Below are 18,088 nucleotides of genomic sequence, written 5' to 3'. Positions count from 1 at the left end.
CCCCCCCTGATTTCTGATTTCTTGGGCAACGACAGCGCCGGCGGAGAAAAGAAAGGATGACATTGTGTGTTTTTGGCTCCACGTTAAACCTCATTACTCACTCCTGAAATGTAAACGTAACTGAAGTGCAAACCAAGCTGCCTGCTGCATTCAGACAGCCCTGTGTTAACAGTTCAGAATGGGACAAAAGGATTTTTAAGCAGCAGACAAACAACCATACTCACAAAGTCCCTTCTCTTTAGCTTTTTAGCCATTTATACCAGCTTTATATAAGCAAGTACGAGCTACAGCTACAGTTTATCCAAAGTTTCTGCTGTATGCCTGTATGAATCTAAATGTATGCTGTTTGCATGTGTTTGTTGTCCTTAATCTAACCGAACCAAAAGAGTACTGGCTTCTGACTTTAAAACCAAGGTGCATACCAAAACGTGACCCTTGTTTCCCCTTCCAGTCCCAGTAACAATGCAGTTATGTGTTTGCTTCTGCAGAGGCAGCCAGTCGAGCCATCGTTCAGTTCCTGGAGGTGAACCAGAGCGAGGAAGCGAGCCGTGGTTGGATGCTCCTGACCACCATCAACCTGTTGGCCTCGTCTGGACAGGTTGGTCCAGAAACATTTCCGTTCGACCTTTGACTCAGTCAACGCCGTCTCTATATAAACCACCAGTTCTCAGCTAAACTAATCTGAGTCAACTGTTACAACCCAATATATTCCAGCTAATAAAAGTTAGAAAAGTTAGAGACTCCCAAGTTGACTATGAAGGAACATACATAAGTTTGGAGCTAGAACAAAAATAGTTGGGAGAGTTATTTGGGCATTTTTTAAATCTTGAGTCATTTGTGTCTCCTTCCTCACCCTTTCTCCTCTTTTTATATGTTCTATCATTGCGTCCATCCCACAAAATGGCTTTTATGTTTTCATAGTTTCAAGCAAATACATTAAGGAAAAATTAGGATTTCTTTTTTGTCAGGAGTCTGGCTAAGGCAGTACCAGAACCAGCACCTACGTAGCAGCTTTAAAGGTTGGACTTTAAGCTCGTGTTGTTGTGTCTGAAGCTAGCAGACATCTTTTGAACTTCTCAGACTGAGATCTAGTGGGGGAGCGCTGCTGTCAGCTGGCCGACAGACGGCTTTTCCTGCTCCACTGCACACCAGAAATTCACCAGAAACACATGTGATGAAACTTCTCTTCGCTCTGCCTCTTCTGTAATTTATTCCGTCTTGTTACAGTCCATCCACAGTTAGAAGGTGCAGCTGCAGTGGGAGTGAAACTGGGTAAGAATAAAGGAAATAAAGCAACAGATTTGACATAATAAAGACCAAAACAGCGATTTTTGAGTCGTACAAACCAAACTGTTTCAGTTCAGTAAAATGACAGAGAGGGTATTTTAATTATAAGGAGTCCATCCTCATCAAAGCTTCTAACAAACAGAATTAAAACCTTTTTATTTTTACAACAGCAGGCGTTGCATTTTCTACATTTTGCATCAACAAGACTGAGAAAAGATCAATATCTTATTATTACTTTTTTTCTAAATGTGTCTGAACTTAAATCCAGTAAGATTTAATCCAGGCACATAAGGTTTAACACTTTTAAAACAGCATTTATTTATTGATCTTTGTCGGGAACAGGTTAACTGAATACTTCCAGTTTTTAACATATTTTTATATTTCAGGAAGTAGAAGTTGTAACGTGATTTTCCTCAGAAATGATGCAGAACAAACAGAGTCAGATCTTCTGGAAAGTTAAAACTAAAATCAGTTCTTTGAATTTGTCTATTTTAACCTCACCGCCCGCCCTTTATGAGGATGATTAAATGGACTTTTTCTGGCCTCAATCAAAACATCCTGAAATACATTACAGACAGGATGTTTTTTTTTATTAATCCAAATATAAATATATGTTTTGATCATTCTAATAGGTGTTTTATGCTTTCTTTTAAAGGACAGTATATTAAAAATAGGTAAATAAAGACACATTACTTAAATGATGTAAACTGGTTTAAATAATAAACCTATTTTCTGTCTGAGGGGGAGTATAAATAAATGCATGGATGAAGGTCAGTTGTGTAATAAATGTGGAAACTCTCACGCGAGTCCTTTCATATCGACCTTTTTGTGACTGTTTGATATCAGAACACAAAAAGCTATGAAGGAAATGATCACCCAGCGAGCAGAAGGCTGTTTGTGGAGAAAGACAAGGTTAAATGGGTTTTTATTCTTTCCTCTTGTGTCTCAGACGGGTAAAAAACAAGGACTCTCCCGTAAACCTGACGTCACCTCGCTTCCTTTCATCCTCTGTCTCATCTCCTGTTCTTTCTTCTTCAGAGGATAAAACAGCTTTTTGTAGCTCTGTCCATTTCATTTTTATAGGATGCTCTTCACACTCAGCGTTCCCGAAGCGCTCGTCTATTCCGTTCTTCAACATCTTGACATACAGATGTCGACGATTTGTTTCTACCCTTTTGTTACAGAAAAACGCTCACTGACAAAAGTAATTAGTAAAAATGACCACAAATCAGCAGTTTATCGTTAATGTTGAATTTTGGTTTGATGGAATTATTGTAAAAACACAAACTAATGAAACTGGCCTTGACAAAAAGATAATAGTTTGAGCAGAGGGACACGTTAAAGTGAGGAGCTGAAACATCTGGAGAACCTGAGACAGCTGTGGACAGAATACCTGTGGACAGATGAGGACGTCACAGGTTGTGCAGCAGGATATTAAATTAAGAGTATTATGCTTTTTATCAATGCCAGTCTCATTAGTTTGTTTCTTAAAATAATTCTGTTGAACCAAAATTCAACAGCAACGTCTGATTTTCACAATTTGTTTTGTTTTGTTATCACTTTTGTCAGTTTCAGGTTATTTCTGAGACCTTTGTGGGTTTTTCTTCCTGTAACAAAAGGGTACAGTACGTGTGTGTGTATCTCCTGTGTCACACACCCACAGGTTGACCTGGTTTGTGTTTTTCACCTTGACTTTAGGGCTGCAGCAGGTTTGATTAGTCTGTTTCAGCCTGTAAACAAACACATCTCCGGTGCTGCTCCGGTCTTTTTTCCTCCCAGATATAAACTCCTCCACCCACGTTCACCGTCGTTGTCTTGTGTTGTTCTCTTTCCCTCCCCCATCCTCCTCTCCATCGATCAGCTGAGGGGTTGAAATTGAGGTGGAGTAACTGATGGGGTCGTCTCGTCCAGCCTTTGTGTGTCTCTGTGTGTGCGCGCTAATTTTTCACATATGAGAGCTGGTGTGTGCGAGTGAAAGAAGGTAGTTTGTCACCGTGAGCTTCTTTTCATTGTGTAGGAGGCAGCGTCTCATTATCTGAATCACTCGCCTCAGCGAGCACAAACGCCATCTCTTTCTGCAGCACACACAACCAAACACACGCACAATAAAACAGTGAAAACACACAATAAACACACATCTCAGGCCATTATAGATGCTCCTGTTCAGTTTTTGTCCTCACTGCGACTCAACCAAGAATCATAACCCAGAAAAATAGCAATTTAGCAGACAGGCTGAAAAAAAAACAGAATTTTGTTTTTTATGTAGCTCTACTGTTGTCATGAAGCTTTTAACAAAATAAAAGGATCCTGCAAAAATCTCCAGCAGATGTCTTGATTTGATCTCAAAGATCATGAATTGGGGAACCAATCTATCAATTAATTAATTGGAACTCCCAGTTTCTGCTGTTTTCCACCATTTTCAACAACAAATGCCAGCATTGCACATGGCTAATTAGCACATCAAGGGTTAGGGTTTGTCGAATCTTTGTCCAAGTTACCTCAGCTCCTTTCAAAGAACGAGTAAGAACGCTGTCAAGAATAAATATCTGTATCAATCAGGGCGGTGGAACGTCAGCTTACCGTTTCAACCAAACTTATCTTTTTATCTTCATACTTTACTCAACAAATCTGAGCATAAATACAGAACTGTACATCAAACTCGTTGGACTTCTCCACCCCTATTTTCAGTCACTTTGGTTTTTTTAGTTTCTGTAGGTTAATAAATGCATGTGGTAGCTTGCACCTATGGCAAATTTTGCTTACGAATCTTTTTAATTAAAGAACACGTTGACCATCTGTATGAGAATATGGCCGACACTCTGTATCAGCATCTATCCATGTTCTTTTCCTGCTTTTTTGTTCAGTGTTACGAGTAGCCAGTCCCTTATTCCACAGGGTGACATAGAAACAAACGAGACAGACAACCTCTCACAAATACTTGCTATAAAAAGATTTGGATTGGTGTAACGGGTGACATTCTCAAAATAAACACAATCAAGTTTTCCACGTTTTGCTTTTGTCCGTCCCTCAACAGAAGACGGTGGACTGCATGACGACCATGTCCGTTCCCTCCACGCTGGTCAAATGCCTCTACCTGTTCTTTGACCTGCCCAACATGGCCGAAGCCCCCGCCGGCCCCACTGCACACCCGGCGCCGCCCCCAGCCAACCAGGAGAAGGCTCCGGGCCAGGGCCACACCCAGCCGGAGGTGCCCTTGGCTGACCGCCGGGTCCTGCTCCAGAAAGTCTTTGTCCAGGTAAAACGACGGGAGGACCAGTTACTGTCCCGACGGGTCTGTAGAGGGTTAGTTTAATTAATTAGCTTATTTTAAATGCACAACATGAAATAAGGAGCCAATGTCTGATTTGTTTGTAGTTTTAAAAGTTATGCTTTTTTATTTTAGAGGCAAAAGAAAATATTATTTTAGGTATTATAAATAACCGATGCATTAAATCCAGGTTCTCCCTGGTTTACAGACTTTCATGCATTAATAATGCCGCCTGCAGACGGCAGATTTATCAGATTTATCTCCAACATCAAAGCACCTGTTTTTTTGTAGACTGATGAACTTATTTTCAGTCTGAATATTTTGACTGGAATGAAAACCAAAACATTAAACTGCCTTCTTTTTTGCTTCTGCAGATCCTGGTGAAGCTGTGCACCTTTGTGTCTCCGGCGGAGGAGCTGGCCCAGAAGGATGACCTGCAGCTGCTGTTCAGTGCCATAACCTCCTGGTGCCCCCCGCACAACCTGCCCTGGAGGAGGAGTGCAGGGGAGGTGCTCACCACCATCTCCAGACACGGCCTCAGCGTCAACGTGGTCAAATACATACACGGTAAAACGAGTGTGTCTCATTCACAGGGCGTGTGTTCTCCTGGATGTTTCGCTGAAAGTCAACATTGTTGACATAACTGTGGTTAAACGGGGCTACATTTTGTTTACAGGACTCCATGTTTGTCAACCAGAAATCCCAAACTATGTTGCAACTTCAAAAGTGTAGAAAGTGTTTTGACTACAATCTGAACTCTAAAAAAGTTTGGGCTTTGTGTTAAATGTAAATAAAAATTGCATGCAGTGATTTGTAACTCTTATAAACCCGTGTTTTATTCAAAATGGAACATAGCAAATATTTCAAATGTTTAAATGGAAAAATTGTACCATTTTTTTGTCTTTAAATAAGGTAATTTTGAATATTATGACAGCAACCCACAGGGCAATAAAAATTAGTGGTACGAATAAGAAACATCTGTAGGAACATTTTGTAACTAATTAGGTTAATTAGCAACAAGTCAGTAAGAGGACAGGATTTAAAATCAGAAGTTAAGATGGGCAAAGATTGTCTAAAAATGGTGGAACAATTTTGGAATTATATTCTTCAACAGAAAAGTCTGAAGACTTTGAGTCTCCCATCATCTCCAGATCATAAAATCATCAACAGATCTGAAGAATCTGTAGAAACCTCTGAGGTCAAAGGTCAAGGCTGGTTCTGGTTCTGTTCTGCTCAGGATCATCGTCTGTAAACACAGTTCACCGTGCCGTCCACAAATGCTGCTTAAAGCTCTATCAGGCAAAGAAGAAGCCAGATGTGAACAGATGTGTCTCCTCTGGACCAAAGAGGAGAACTGTTCTGAGGTCAGATGGGTCCAAACCATCCAGCCTGCCTCTCTGATGGTATGGGGGTGCATTAGTGCCTCTGGAAAGGATCTGCTCCCATCCAGGACTGTTGAACAGACAGAATGGGACAACATTAAACTTAACTCTGCTGCTGATCTTTAGTTCTTCTGTTGAAATGACCTCTGGGTTGTAGCTACACATTTATTTATTTTTTCCATTTTCTTTGAACAATTAAACACGAGCAATTCTGCCTGTTTCTCGACTGTGAATCCATGATGGAAGCAGGAATACAGTCGATATATTTAATCACTTCAGCACATAACTTTACTACATTTTTCCCATTCTCTCTGTTCCAGAGAAGGAATGTTTGGCCACATGTGTTCAGAACATGCAGCAGTCAGACGATCTGTCCCCGCTGGAGATTGTTGAGATGTTCGCCGGCCTCTCCTGCTTCCTCAAAGACTCCAGCGACGTGTCGCAGACCCTGCTTGATGATTTCCGGATGTGCCAGGGTTACGCATTCCTCTGCGACCTCATGCTCAGGTACAGCCAAAACCTCACTTCCTACAGCTCCTAATAGTCTTTTTTTAAATACATGGACATTAAAACAATTTGCTCATGTTTCCAGACTGGAACAGGCGAAGGAGGAAGAATCCAAAGATGCACTGAAGGACCTGGTCAACTTGGTCACCTGTCTGTGCACGTACGGCGTGACGGAGCTGAAACCTGCAGGTCTGACAACCGGAGCGCCTTTCCTGCTGCCTGGATTTGTTCTCCCTCAGCCGTCTGGGAAAGGTACGTCATCATACCATCCAAACTTTGATGTTTTAGCCTCATTTTTCTCTAATTTTGCAGTCGTAAATGTAAAATATATGCAATCATCTTTTTTTAGAACAGTAACAAAGTCCAATCTGTGCACAGATCTGTGCACATTTAGCAGCTCAATAACATCATTGTATAAAAGGCAGCAATGAGTCTAATTCTGCTGTCGATCTCAAACTGTGGGCTGCGTGAACGCTCTTATTTTTATTTGATTTTAATTTTCGGAACAACGTTTAGACATTGTTTCCACCTGGACTTGTTTCTGTGATGGGCTTCGTGCCCGGCAGCATGGAGTGGATGTCCTCCTTCCTGTTCGGCCGACGCATGACCCGGAGAGAAGTGATGAGGAGTTTCATCTGAATTACCTAAAAGCTTTCACACTTTATTAAAATTACTGTCAATCATTGAAACGTTACCATCCAGCCATGTAAGCCACTTGAGGTTTTAAAAACGTGATTATTAATAAGCAGAAAAATCACAGCATCAGTGAAAAATAAAACTTTAAAACTCAACATTTTTGCTAAATTCCTGTTCATGCATTTTGGTTTTGTAACATTAAACAGATTACACTTTAATTGTTTGAAACAGTAGAAATGGACTCAGTGCAGCCTTTTATACTATGATATTATTGAGGTGATATATGTTCATATTTGTTGGGTTTCTGAGCACAGATTTGACTTTGTTATGGTTTTAAAAAAGGATGACTGCTTATTTTTTATGTTTATTTATTTACTGTAAAATCAGAGACTCTGTTTTTATTCTTAACATGTCCTTTATTTTGGAAAAATAAACTGAAATAAAGACACTAAATAATGACCTTTGTGACACAATAACTTTTGTAACTTTTGAGGGTTTTTATTTTATACTTTTCCTCAGTTCGTTAAACTTGTTTCACTTTGTCTTGTTGAGCCGAGGATCTGAAAGTTTTTATTCCTCTGAAGGGGCGTGTGGCACGAAAGGTTAGAGAACCATCGCTGTAACATATTTGTACAAATTCTATATATTTCAACGCAGCTGCCTTCAAATGATCTGTTTCTGTTGACTCATATTTTCGTGTTTGCTGTGGTTGTTTGTCGGTTTCTTCTGGTTTGCAGAGCCAGTGGGTACGGAGGTATTCTTTAAAGATGGCTTCAGTTTGAAAGCATATAGACCTAATTTGTTGCAGACATTTTCACCTAAAAGACTCTGGAAAGCACAGGTGTAACAGCAAAAGGTGCATTCCCGGTTCTGCACCTGTGCATGCTGGTTATCTGTCCAACATTCACAAAAGGAGAATTTCTTTTTGTGGGCGCGTTTGGACTGCAGGAACCAATTTCAGGACACTAATGGGTGATTTTTCTGATTGCAGATGTGGCTCTTACATCTACTGACTGTCACCACTTTAGTTTTGCCCAAAGCTGTACAACAGACAGACAGGAATTACTTGCAGAAAGCGTCTTCTTGTGTGCCCACCCCTGTTATCTCGCAGCTCGAGCTTAATCTCTGAAATGACTTTGATGCTCGGCTGATCCCTAAAGCTCGACCTGTTGACAGACGCCATGGCAACTCCGCTGCTTGTCACGCTGCCGTGGATAAATTCCCCGAGCCTCGTGAATGCAGACGGGTTCTGTGAAACCCAGAGATGGTTCGGTTGTTTAGAGAATTGTCATGAGCTGCACGTTTACCCCTGAACCTGTCCCAGACGAACTTTCGTGTCGCGTTCAAAGGCTTCAATTCAAACATTAGCAGGTTCTGCCTTACATTTAAATTCATTATAATAAACCAATTACTTCATAAATACACAAATGAGTCACTCTTTTTACACTAAAAATGTACATTTGTTTCATGACAAACAGTTTTATGACAGATTCTAAATATTTCCATTTTGGTTTCCCATCATGACAGAGAAAAACAGTTTTGTGTTTCCTGTTTCCACACTGAAACACAGATTGGGGATGAATGCTGTTTTCACTAACAGTATGTTTGCACACTTAATGACAGTTCCAACAGTGGGGAGATTCATTACCCAGAGCCACCGTGGTACGGGGGTGGGGGTGGGGGGGTTCTGCTTACATGCCTAATAACCTGCCACATTCACTTACCCTTTCTGGGGGCTGCAGTCTGCGGGATTCAGTATTCTCATGTGTGTTTCTGTTTGTGAGTCATAGTTTATATTTTTGTGTTTGATACTCAACACAAAGGTCAAATATTGTCAAAATGTAGTTTTTAGAGGAGGGGTGTCCAATCCTGGTCCTGGAGGGCCTCCATCCTGCATGTTTTCCTTGTTTCTCTGCTCCAACACACCTGATTCAGGGGCTAAATTACCTCTTCCTGTTCTGCAGAAGCCTGTTAATCACCCATTGTTTCAGATCAGGTGTGTTGGAGCAGAGAAACAAGGAAAACCTGCAGGATAGTGGCCCTCAAGGACCAGGATTGGACACCCCTGGTGCAGAGAAATAAGAAAATGCAGAATCAGCAAAACATTACAAGAAATTTAATTCAGGTGGCAGACAAATAATTACAAAGAAAAATCTTCCTGAAGCCAGTATCTCACTGGTCTGCTGCAAAATGTTTTAAAATGTTTGTGAGGGTTCTCAATTTCCTTTTCTGAGTCACAGAAGTTCGCATTTTGTAAACATTCTGAACCGTTCTCAGTTTAGTTTCTGTAATTCTGTAGGGCTGCAGCTGCATTCTGACACTTGCACATCAATGATGGGAAATAATTATTAAAAATTGGTCCAGTTCTGCCTGTTTTCATTCCAAAAGTGTTCTCCGGTTGGTTAAATCATAACGTCGGTGCAACTGCCAATGTTATGGTCTGATGTGAGCAACAAAATAATGTGCACGGCTAGGAATGAAGTTGTTTTCAGCCAGTAATGTAGATTAATGTACTGTAAAAACTATTTTTGCACCACTGGATGATTTGCATAAGCTTGTTTTTCTTTAGTTGCTTTTCTCCGTGGTTTTTAGCAGTTCCTGCTTTTTGTTTTATTCTGAGCCTTTAGGTTGTTTTAGTGCAACTTAATTAATGTCTCATATTTCCACCAGGGTCAAGCGGTTCTGTTAATGTGTCAACAACTTCAAGCTGTCAAAACATTAAATGTTTGCTTACTTTCAGTATTTTCACACACACTGGCACATTAAAAGTCACACCTTTGCACAAAATGTTTATACAATGCAAAACAGAGAAACGTTGCCACAGCTGAACTGGACAGATAATCAGTGTAATCCCTCAACATTTACCTTCCTCTTCTTCCCTTCAGGTCACACAGTTCGAAACATCCAGGCGTTCGCTGTGCTCCAGAATGCCTTCCTGCGGGCGAAAACCAGCCGATTGGCGTGCATGCTGCTGGACGCCATTGGCAACATCTACGCCGCAGAGCCGTCCAATTATTTCATCCTGGAGTCGCAGCACACCTTGTCGCAGTTTGCAGAGCGCGTGGCCAAACTGCCCGAGGCCCAGGCCAAGTATTTTGAGCTGCTGGAGTTTGTGGTCTTCAGCCTCAACTATGTGCCGTGCAAGGAGCTCTTCAGTGTTAGCGTGCTGCTGAAGTCGAGCACGTCGCTGTCCTGCAGCATCACGGCCGTGCGGACGCTGCTGAAGCTGGCCAGGCACGACCCGGTGTTCAGCGACGTGCTGCGGGAGGTCGGCCTGCTGGAGGTGCTGGTCAACCTGCTGCACAAATACGCTGCTATGCTCAAAGACCCGGCCTCACAGCAGCAACCGCACAATAATGACCAAGGTGGGGTACTTTTTATTCTTAAATGTTTGTGGTTGCTGAGTGAAGCAGACCTCCTGGTCAACATGCTTTGTCTATTTGAAACAATGACTCAAAATCTTAAAGGTTTTGCATAAAAATCTATATAATTTACAGCTCAACTTTTCACTCAGTGAGCAGATAAAATCAGTGGTCTGTCAGATCAGAGTGACAGAACAGGTCTGCTAATGTTTCTGTAAAAAATACGATATTATTTTAACACAGTTCAAAGGCATTTGAGTCACATTTTTGTTTAATTATCTTCTAATAAGCTCAATTATCTAATTCTGTGTCAGAGAAAGATTTTAACCCCTAAAACTGCACGGAGCGCAGCCTTTAATCAGGGGATTATAAGCTGCTCAGACTGTTGAGCTCTGATTGACACAGCATGCAGTGACCACAGTAGGTCCAAAAACAATCAGAACAAACGTTAAACCAAAGAGACGCTCCTGTAATCCTGCATTTCTGATAAACAAAAAAATCTGAATCTTCAGAATATTTCTAAGACCTGAGACCTCTGCTCTGCTGCTTGTGTGGGGTCACGTCAGTTCAGTAGGAGGTTCTGCAGCTCGGCTCAGGACGGATTGTGTTCAGACTACCAAACGTTCGTGGATAAAAGAAGTGAAGAGGTGTTTTCAGTGCCTGTTGAGGCTTTCAGACCTGCCGTATTTAGCTCTGAATGCAGTCCCTGAACTCAGGACCAGTTCTAACAACAGATCTAAACAACCCCACAGAAATGAGAAGATATTTTGCAAATAGTAAACACATTTTACTCTCACGACTGATCAATTATATATTTTTTTTTGTAGAAGAGATTGAAAAGTTTAAAATATTTGCAAACATTTAACATCAACTTTCTGGTTAGAGCCTGTTTTGTTGTTTATTCTGCCATTATTAACGTTTCTGTTTTTATTGTCATATTTTCTTAATAAAGCAACTCATTTAGCATGCCTTTGGTTTTGTGTGTTTTATTGTTTGTGTGTGTGTGTGCAGTTTAACGCTAACCTCTCTCCTGTTTATTTGTTGCCCCTCTTCTCTCAGCTGACTGTAAAAACAACACCGTGGCCGAGGAGCAGAAGCAGCTGGCCTGGCTGGTGATGGAAACACTGACTGTGCTCCTGCAGGGCTCCAACACCACCAACACCAACGCAGGTAAACACACGCTCGCTGTGCGCACACGCACAATGTGCTATAAATAGGGTCGATGGTTTCCTGAAAGTTTAAACGGGGCGAGTTATTCAGGCTCAGGGAGCTCCAGCTCTGCAGGTCACTGGATTATTAACCCTTTTTTATTTGCACTTAAACATTTCTTTAAGAAATTGACTAATTATTTTACTACAACCCTTCACTTCACACAGAGATGGTCTCATATTGTGTTAGATTGTGTGTCAGCTGTAGAAATCCGGTGAGTCACAAACACAACGGAGCTTCCTTTGACCCTGAAGATGACGGTTTGTTTTCGCTGACGTTTGTGATATTTGTAGCTCTTGGCTCTGATTCCATTTATATTTGACACTTGAAGCTCTCAGCCGGCCTGCTGACGTGGAGAGGCTTGAAGAGTTTGAGTAGAAAGAATTTTATTGCGTCACATAAATTACTAAAATGCTTCAAAGTCTGTGCTCCAGTGAAAATATTTAGATTTATAAATGTGTGTCTGAGCAAAAAGAATATTTCTGTTTTATTATATAGCCTGCTTACAACATTTAATCCGAATTTTAAATAAAAATGTCATTCAGAGAATTTATTTGCAGAACCTAACAAATGTTCAGAATAACAGAAGAGGTGCAGCGTGTTCAGACCTTAAATTATTAAAGAATCAAATGGCGTTTTCTCCAGCAGTCCGGTCCAGGTCTGGAGACCGGGCTGGTCTGTGACAGGTTCTGGATCTGACGCTCCTTCATCCACACCTGAACCCCTCTGAGAACCTGACGCTCACCGTGAATCTGTCTGTTTCCCACTCAAAACTTTTCTTTTCAGCTGTTTATTCCAGTTACGTTTGAGTTCTACCTGCACTGTCTTTGCCTCCAGCCAGAGGTTCATGATGCCCACAGCGGTGGGTTTTATCAGTTTCCTCATTAAATAAGATGTGATTGAACATCAGTACATGCAATAAAACAACTGTGACTCTGAGAAGATGATTCAGCTAATTTAAGATCAAAAATATTGATTTTATATATGTAGATTTTAAAGCTCTGTCTTTGCATTTTAGATAAAAGATGAATTTTGATTCAAATAATACATCAGGCAAATGTAAAATGATCGTTTATCTTTTAATTTTCTGTTTTAAACTCTACTAATGTATCGGCTAAAGTACTCTCCCATTATTAAGTACCTTTTTTAAAAAAATATGTCAAAATATAAACGTTGTGAAAAGCTTGCATCTTTTAGAGAAGGACCAATTAATCAGCTGACCATAAATTTAAAGACCTCTTTCATCAGCTGATCCTTGAAGGTTTGTAAAGACTCAGTTTGTCTCTGTCCTCCTCCTCTGTTTTTGTCTCTCAGCTCTGTTCAGAGAGTTCGGTGGCGCCCGCTGCGTTCATAATATTGTGAAGTACTGTCAGTGTCGTGACCACGCCCTGCTCATCATCCAGCAGCTCGTCCTGTCGCCCAGCGGCGACGACGACATGGGAACGCTGCTGGGCCTCATGCACTCGGCGCCGCCCAGCGAACTGCAGCTGAAAACGGACATCCTGAGGGTAACAACGCAAACTCTACATCCTGCGTCTTCCCTGAGATTTCATTTAATGGAATGAAGAGAAAATAAAATTAAAAAAACACTAAGAATGCCTGTCAGTAAATTCCAGCGGATGCATCGAGCAAAGAAAGTCAGGGATTTCAAAAATCAATATGCATTTGCAGCCCTGCGCACGGTAATTGCTTCAAACCAGGATCTTGGAGGGTTAGGTGCACATAAAAGCATGAACTGCACGCTCTCACAGGATGAGAGGCCGGCTCCTTTTCTCAGGCGTAATTGCATTTTTAAGTTCCCCTCCTTCAGATGAAGTTATTCTCATGCCTTCAAGAGGCTTTGACTGGATTAATCATTCTGTTTCGCTAATCTTGGATTTTAATTATTGCCTCATACGGAGCTGCAAAAAAACTCACATCCAATTAAGTCTGATTGGAATATTTTCCCCTCAACTTTTATCATGAACGCAGTGTGTATTCTTGCGTTTTATGGGTGTGAAAGTTAACTTTGATCTGTTTCTGAACCTTGTTGTGTTGGCACACAGCTGCAGCCCAAAGATGGAGAACAGGAAGAAAATGTCTCTAACATCCTGTGACGGCTTTCAGAAAACTTTCTGCTGACTCTGCTGTAATCCAGCAGGAAACAGCCGGCTCAGCGGTGCAACACATTACCATTTTACTTCCCTTTTTCACTCATCTTTCACTGCTATAAACACGATCTGTCCCCATTTCTTTTCTCAATTCATTAAAACTTTAACACACATTTGTTTCAGAATCCTCAAAGTAGATAAAATACAGCAAGAAATGCATTACCAAGTCAATGATTTAGCTTCAATGATTTATTTTTTGCCTTTTTAGGCAAATTTTAGACAATAAGCTGTGAAACGTTTCAACAGTTATTGCTCTTACAGTTTGACAGAATTATAGATAAATTATCCAGTCAAACGTTTAGACAGCCACATTTCTTTTTCTAATACTTTGATGGTTTTGATCCTGTTTTCCTTTCTAATCTGTGCCCCACCTTCGCTGTTCAGACGTCAGATGTTTTGTCTAATTAAAAACCTTTATTGTTGTCGCTCAGTCTTCTAAATCTCTTTTTATGTCTCGAGACTCATCTGCATATTTCACTTTGACGTTACGGTTTATCTTACTTGCAGATGCAAACCATAAAACTGATCAAAATGGAGAGAAATGCAGTCAGTGCACCGAAGCAAAGAACCCCGAGGAGCTCATGAAAACATCACGGCAGAAGAAAAATGAGAGGAAAACGAGTTTAAGAACAATGCTGTGACTGAATGGAGCCATAAAAAACCCAAATGATCAAATTTAAGATGCAGGATAGAATAACTGAGTTTAATAAAGTAAAAGAATAAATTATGGGAGAACTGATGCGTAAGCAGAAATGGATTTGTTGTTTTAGTTAAAGGACCCGTCCGCTCTTTCTTCAGGCTCTGTTGGCGGTTCTGCGGGAGAGTCACCGCACTCGGACGGTGTTCCGTAAGGTGGGCGGCTTCGTCTACATCACCTCCCTCCTCGTGGCCATGGAGCGCTCGCTGTGCCAGCCTCCGCAGCACGGCTGGGAGCGCGTCAACCAGAACCAGGTCTTTGAGCTTCTGCACACGGTTTTCTGCACGCTGACCGCCGCCATGCGCTACGAGCCGGCCAACTCGCACTTCTTCCGCACCGAGATCCAGTATGAGAAGCTGGCTGACGCCGTGAGGTACCTGAACAGCTCATCCTAATCCTGAAATAATCTACATTTATTTCCACAACAAATACTTCAGCTCTTCTTCAGCTCTGGGTTTGAAAACAATGGATTTTTGGTCCATTACAGGAGAGGATTTAGCACCACTTTTCTTTTTTACCTAAAAAGAAAGTTGTTGTTTATTGAACCAAGCTGAGTTGTTAGATTAGCTGTTTATATGCATTTTCTCCCAACAAAAAAATTCACATTTTCTCTCTTTAAACCAGCATGTTTTTGTGCAAATAAGTATTTATTTAGTAAGTAAAAGTATTGGTGCTGTGCAGGTACAGTCAAAGAAAACCATGCTTTAATAACTCGAGGAATGCAGAAACTGTTGTTTAAATTAAAGGAAGCAGAACAGATAAAAGCTAAAAGCAGCAAAAGACCAGCTAAAGTTTCAAAAACTACCTCAAAGCTAAAAGCAGCTAAAGGCAGGCTAAAAGTAACAAAAGGCTAAATAAAAATTCTTGTTAGCAGCTAAAAGTAGCATAATGGTTGCTGTTAGTGTAAATGCTGTGTCAGTGTTGTTTATGTAATATTATTTTACATCATCTTCAGAAGTCGATAGTTTTTTATTTCATACTGGTCTTATCTTAGTAAAGTCATTTTTTTACATTTGTTTTAGTTTCTTACCCTCACTCTGCTGGTTGTCGTCCTCCTTAATGACCGTCACCTTCCTCATCCTCATCCTCCAGGCTGCTGGGCTGCTTCTCGGACACGAAGAAACTGGGCCCCACAGGAGTGTTTCCCTCCAACGCTCAGCCTTTCCAGAGGCTCCTGGAGGACGAGGCGTCCTCCGGAGGCTGTCCAGGAGACAGCGTCTGTCCCACGCTCAAACACTGCAGCAAACTCTTCATCTACCTGTACAAGATGGCCACCGACTCCTTTGACAGGTCAGTGAGCCGTAGAAAAACATTTACACAGACCGCAGTGTATCTACTGTAGCTTTCATTTAACACCATCTATCAGGTATTATGTTTAAAGTCAGCAGCCTCTCAGTGATGTTTATATTTTATTATATTAAATGGCTGCCTTCTGTTTATAGTTGGGTCATTAAAATGAAACAAATTGTTCACATGTCAGCAAGTTATTGTTTATGTTAAAGAGCCGCTTGTCGTGTTTCTTATTTCTTGTGATCAAGTGTTAACGTGTCTGTGAGTTTAAAGGAAAACAGACGAGCTTTTAGGTTTTGTTTCTGCAGATTGGAGCCAAGAACAGAGTTCCTGTTTAAACAGAATATTTACATTTGTAATGAGGACTGTCATGTTTGTTTTGATGCATCCTTAAGGAACAGTTTTTTACTAGATAAGATTTAGGATCAAGCTATTTTAGCTCGAAGGGAATTCTAGTTGTAAAAGGCAGAAAAGTCACCTAAAAGTAGAAAGATGCATCTCATCCTAAACAAGGAAAATTCTAAATCAAGTCTCAAATGTAAAAAATCAATTTTTCATTGTTAGGTTTACATCTATGCTAATTGTTGGTCAGCAGCTTGTGAGGAAAAGTTTTTTTTCTCCACGTTATTTCACACTAAGTGTTGTTTATTTAGTAAAATAAGCCACGGTCATTTCAGTTTTAAGTTGCATCAATAATGGTTTTATAATCTGCAGCCCTCCTCATTGTCATCAAATCATGAGGTGCCTACAGATTCCCACTCTTACCTCAAACCACCGTTTGTTAGCTGTCTGGCTTTAAATATTTGTCTAAATTGTTATATTTTGAAACCAGAACTTTTTGTTTTCTTGAACATTATTTTTCTGCTGTTGAAGGTTACTGAAGCTTTGCTGCAGCAAGTTTTATTTCTGTTTTTATTCCCATTTAATTACACAGAGATAAACAATGTTTTGCTCTCATTAAAGCTCACACCTGCAGAGCTGCTCGGTCCTCTCGGCCTCTCCGAACAGACCGACATGTTGGTTTTCACACGCAGTTTAATCAGCCGCCCTTAAGTTTGATCTGATCATTACTGCTTTAATCCAGACTGCAGAGCTATTTCCATATCCAGCCTGCAGCAAGGTCAGGGCCAAAAAGCTGCCCGAACGGGTCAGAAAGCTGCTAAAGCCATTAACAACAGAGTTAATTGGTAACAGCGTAATTAAACAAGGCTTTTTCCCCACAAAGATCATGTATTGATCTTGTTTTCAAGAGAGAAATAAAATACTCCAAACTCTGATGAGTTACAATAAACTACAGTTTTCCTTGTTGTTTCCTTTGTTTTTCCTGGAAACTTATCGTTTATTTACGACTGACACTTGTTAATCAATCCGTCTTTTTAGCCTTCCTGTTTTGTGCCAAAGTTCATTTTGATTTATTTCAGTTCAGTTAGTTTTAGTGGGACTCTTTAGACACTTCATAAATAAAATTGCGATGTGATTATAAAACGATTATCTATGCATTTTGATTATCTTTAAACTTAAATGACTGTGGTTTATTTTACATAAATAAACACTGATTTGTATATTTTCATGCCTGATAGAAAGTGACGAACCACATTTGTCAAGAAATCCTCTTATTCCAAAAGTTAGTGTTTATTACCAGAAACTTACCTGGGCTGCTGTGGCAAACTAAATGTATACGAAACAATCAGCTTAAGAACAAAAAGTTAATTTTTCATCAACTTTTGTGGCTTTAAGGTGAACTCAGACGGAGCTGAAGATGTTTTTTCTCCTTCCTTCCTAAACATCCTTTCTGACGTGATTCCCCCGGTCATTGAAACAACTCTGACATGCTAAGATCACGTGCAGGTCGGACCGGGGTCATGCATGTGTCCCAGCCGGAGCTCTGATCCAGTTTTCCACTAACAACTTCTTTCCTTCTTTCCCCTTTCCTCTTTTTCTCCTTCTTCTTCTAACAACTGGTGCTGTCTGGCTGATCATCTCGGGTCTGGCCCATCTGCACGGCTGCGCATGTGTGCACAAACGTACCTGTGTGTGTGTGTGTGTGTCACCTGGTTCTTTGTTTTCCTGTGTGTGTGTGTGTGTGCTGCCATGCAGTCGTGCGGAGCAGATGCCTCCCTGTCTGACTCACGAAACCTCGCTGCCCTCCCCGTGGGGCACGCCTGCGCTCGCCCGAAAGAGGTAGCTACAGCTTTCTGCCTTCTTCCTGTCCCTTATCACTTTCTCTCCCTCATCACTTCCTCTCCCTCATCACTTCCTCTCCCTCATCACTTCCTCTCCCTCGTCACTTCCTCTCCCTC

General features: G+C 41.0%; 1 protein-coding gene across 8 annotated transcripts in view; it reads left to right on the top strand.

The window, feature by feature from the left end:
* wdfy3 (WD repeat and FYVE domain containing 3) overlaps positions 1 to 18,088 on the top strand; it is an 85,094-nt gene that overhangs the window by 16,700 nt on the left and 50,306 nt on the right. For 7 of the 8 annotated variants that reach the window (XM_025009252.2, XM_025009255.2, XM_025009250.2 and 4 more), the window contains 11 exons: positions 489 to 598; positions 4,322 to 4,543; positions 4,930 to 5,122; positions 6,258 to 6,444; positions 6,530 to 6,696; positions 9,966 to 10,445; positions 11,502 to 11,612; positions 12,966 to 13,159; positions 14,600 to 14,871; positions 15,591 to 15,788; positions 17,886 to 17,969. In XM_025009252.2, coding sequence (XP_024865020.1) covers positions 489 to 598; positions 4,322 to 4,543; positions 4,930 to 5,122; positions 6,258 to 6,444; positions 6,530 to 6,696; positions 9,966 to 10,445; positions 11,502 to 11,612; positions 12,966 to 13,159; positions 14,600 to 14,871; positions 15,591 to 15,788; positions 17,886 to 17,969 — 2,218 coding nt within the window. The remainder of the gene's footprint in view (positions 1 to 488; positions 599 to 4,321; positions 4,544 to 4,929; positions 5,123 to 6,257; positions 6,445 to 6,529; positions 6,697 to 9,965; positions 10,446 to 11,501; positions 11,613 to 12,965; positions 13,160 to 14,599; positions 14,872 to 15,590; positions 15,789 to 17,885; positions 17,970 to 18,088) is intronic. The other variant, XM_025009254.2, reaches the window with a different exon arrangement.

This window comes from Kryptolebias marmoratus, linkage group LG1 (assembly GCF_001649575.2).
Source record: "Kryptolebias marmoratus isolate JLee-2015 linkage group LG1, ASM164957v2, whole genome shotgun sequence".
Classification (NCBI taxonomy): Eukaryota; Metazoa; Chordata; class Actinopteri; order Cyprinodontiformes; family Rivulidae; genus Kryptolebias; species Kryptolebias marmoratus.
This window is presented reverse-complemented; position numbering and strand designations above follow the sequence as displayed.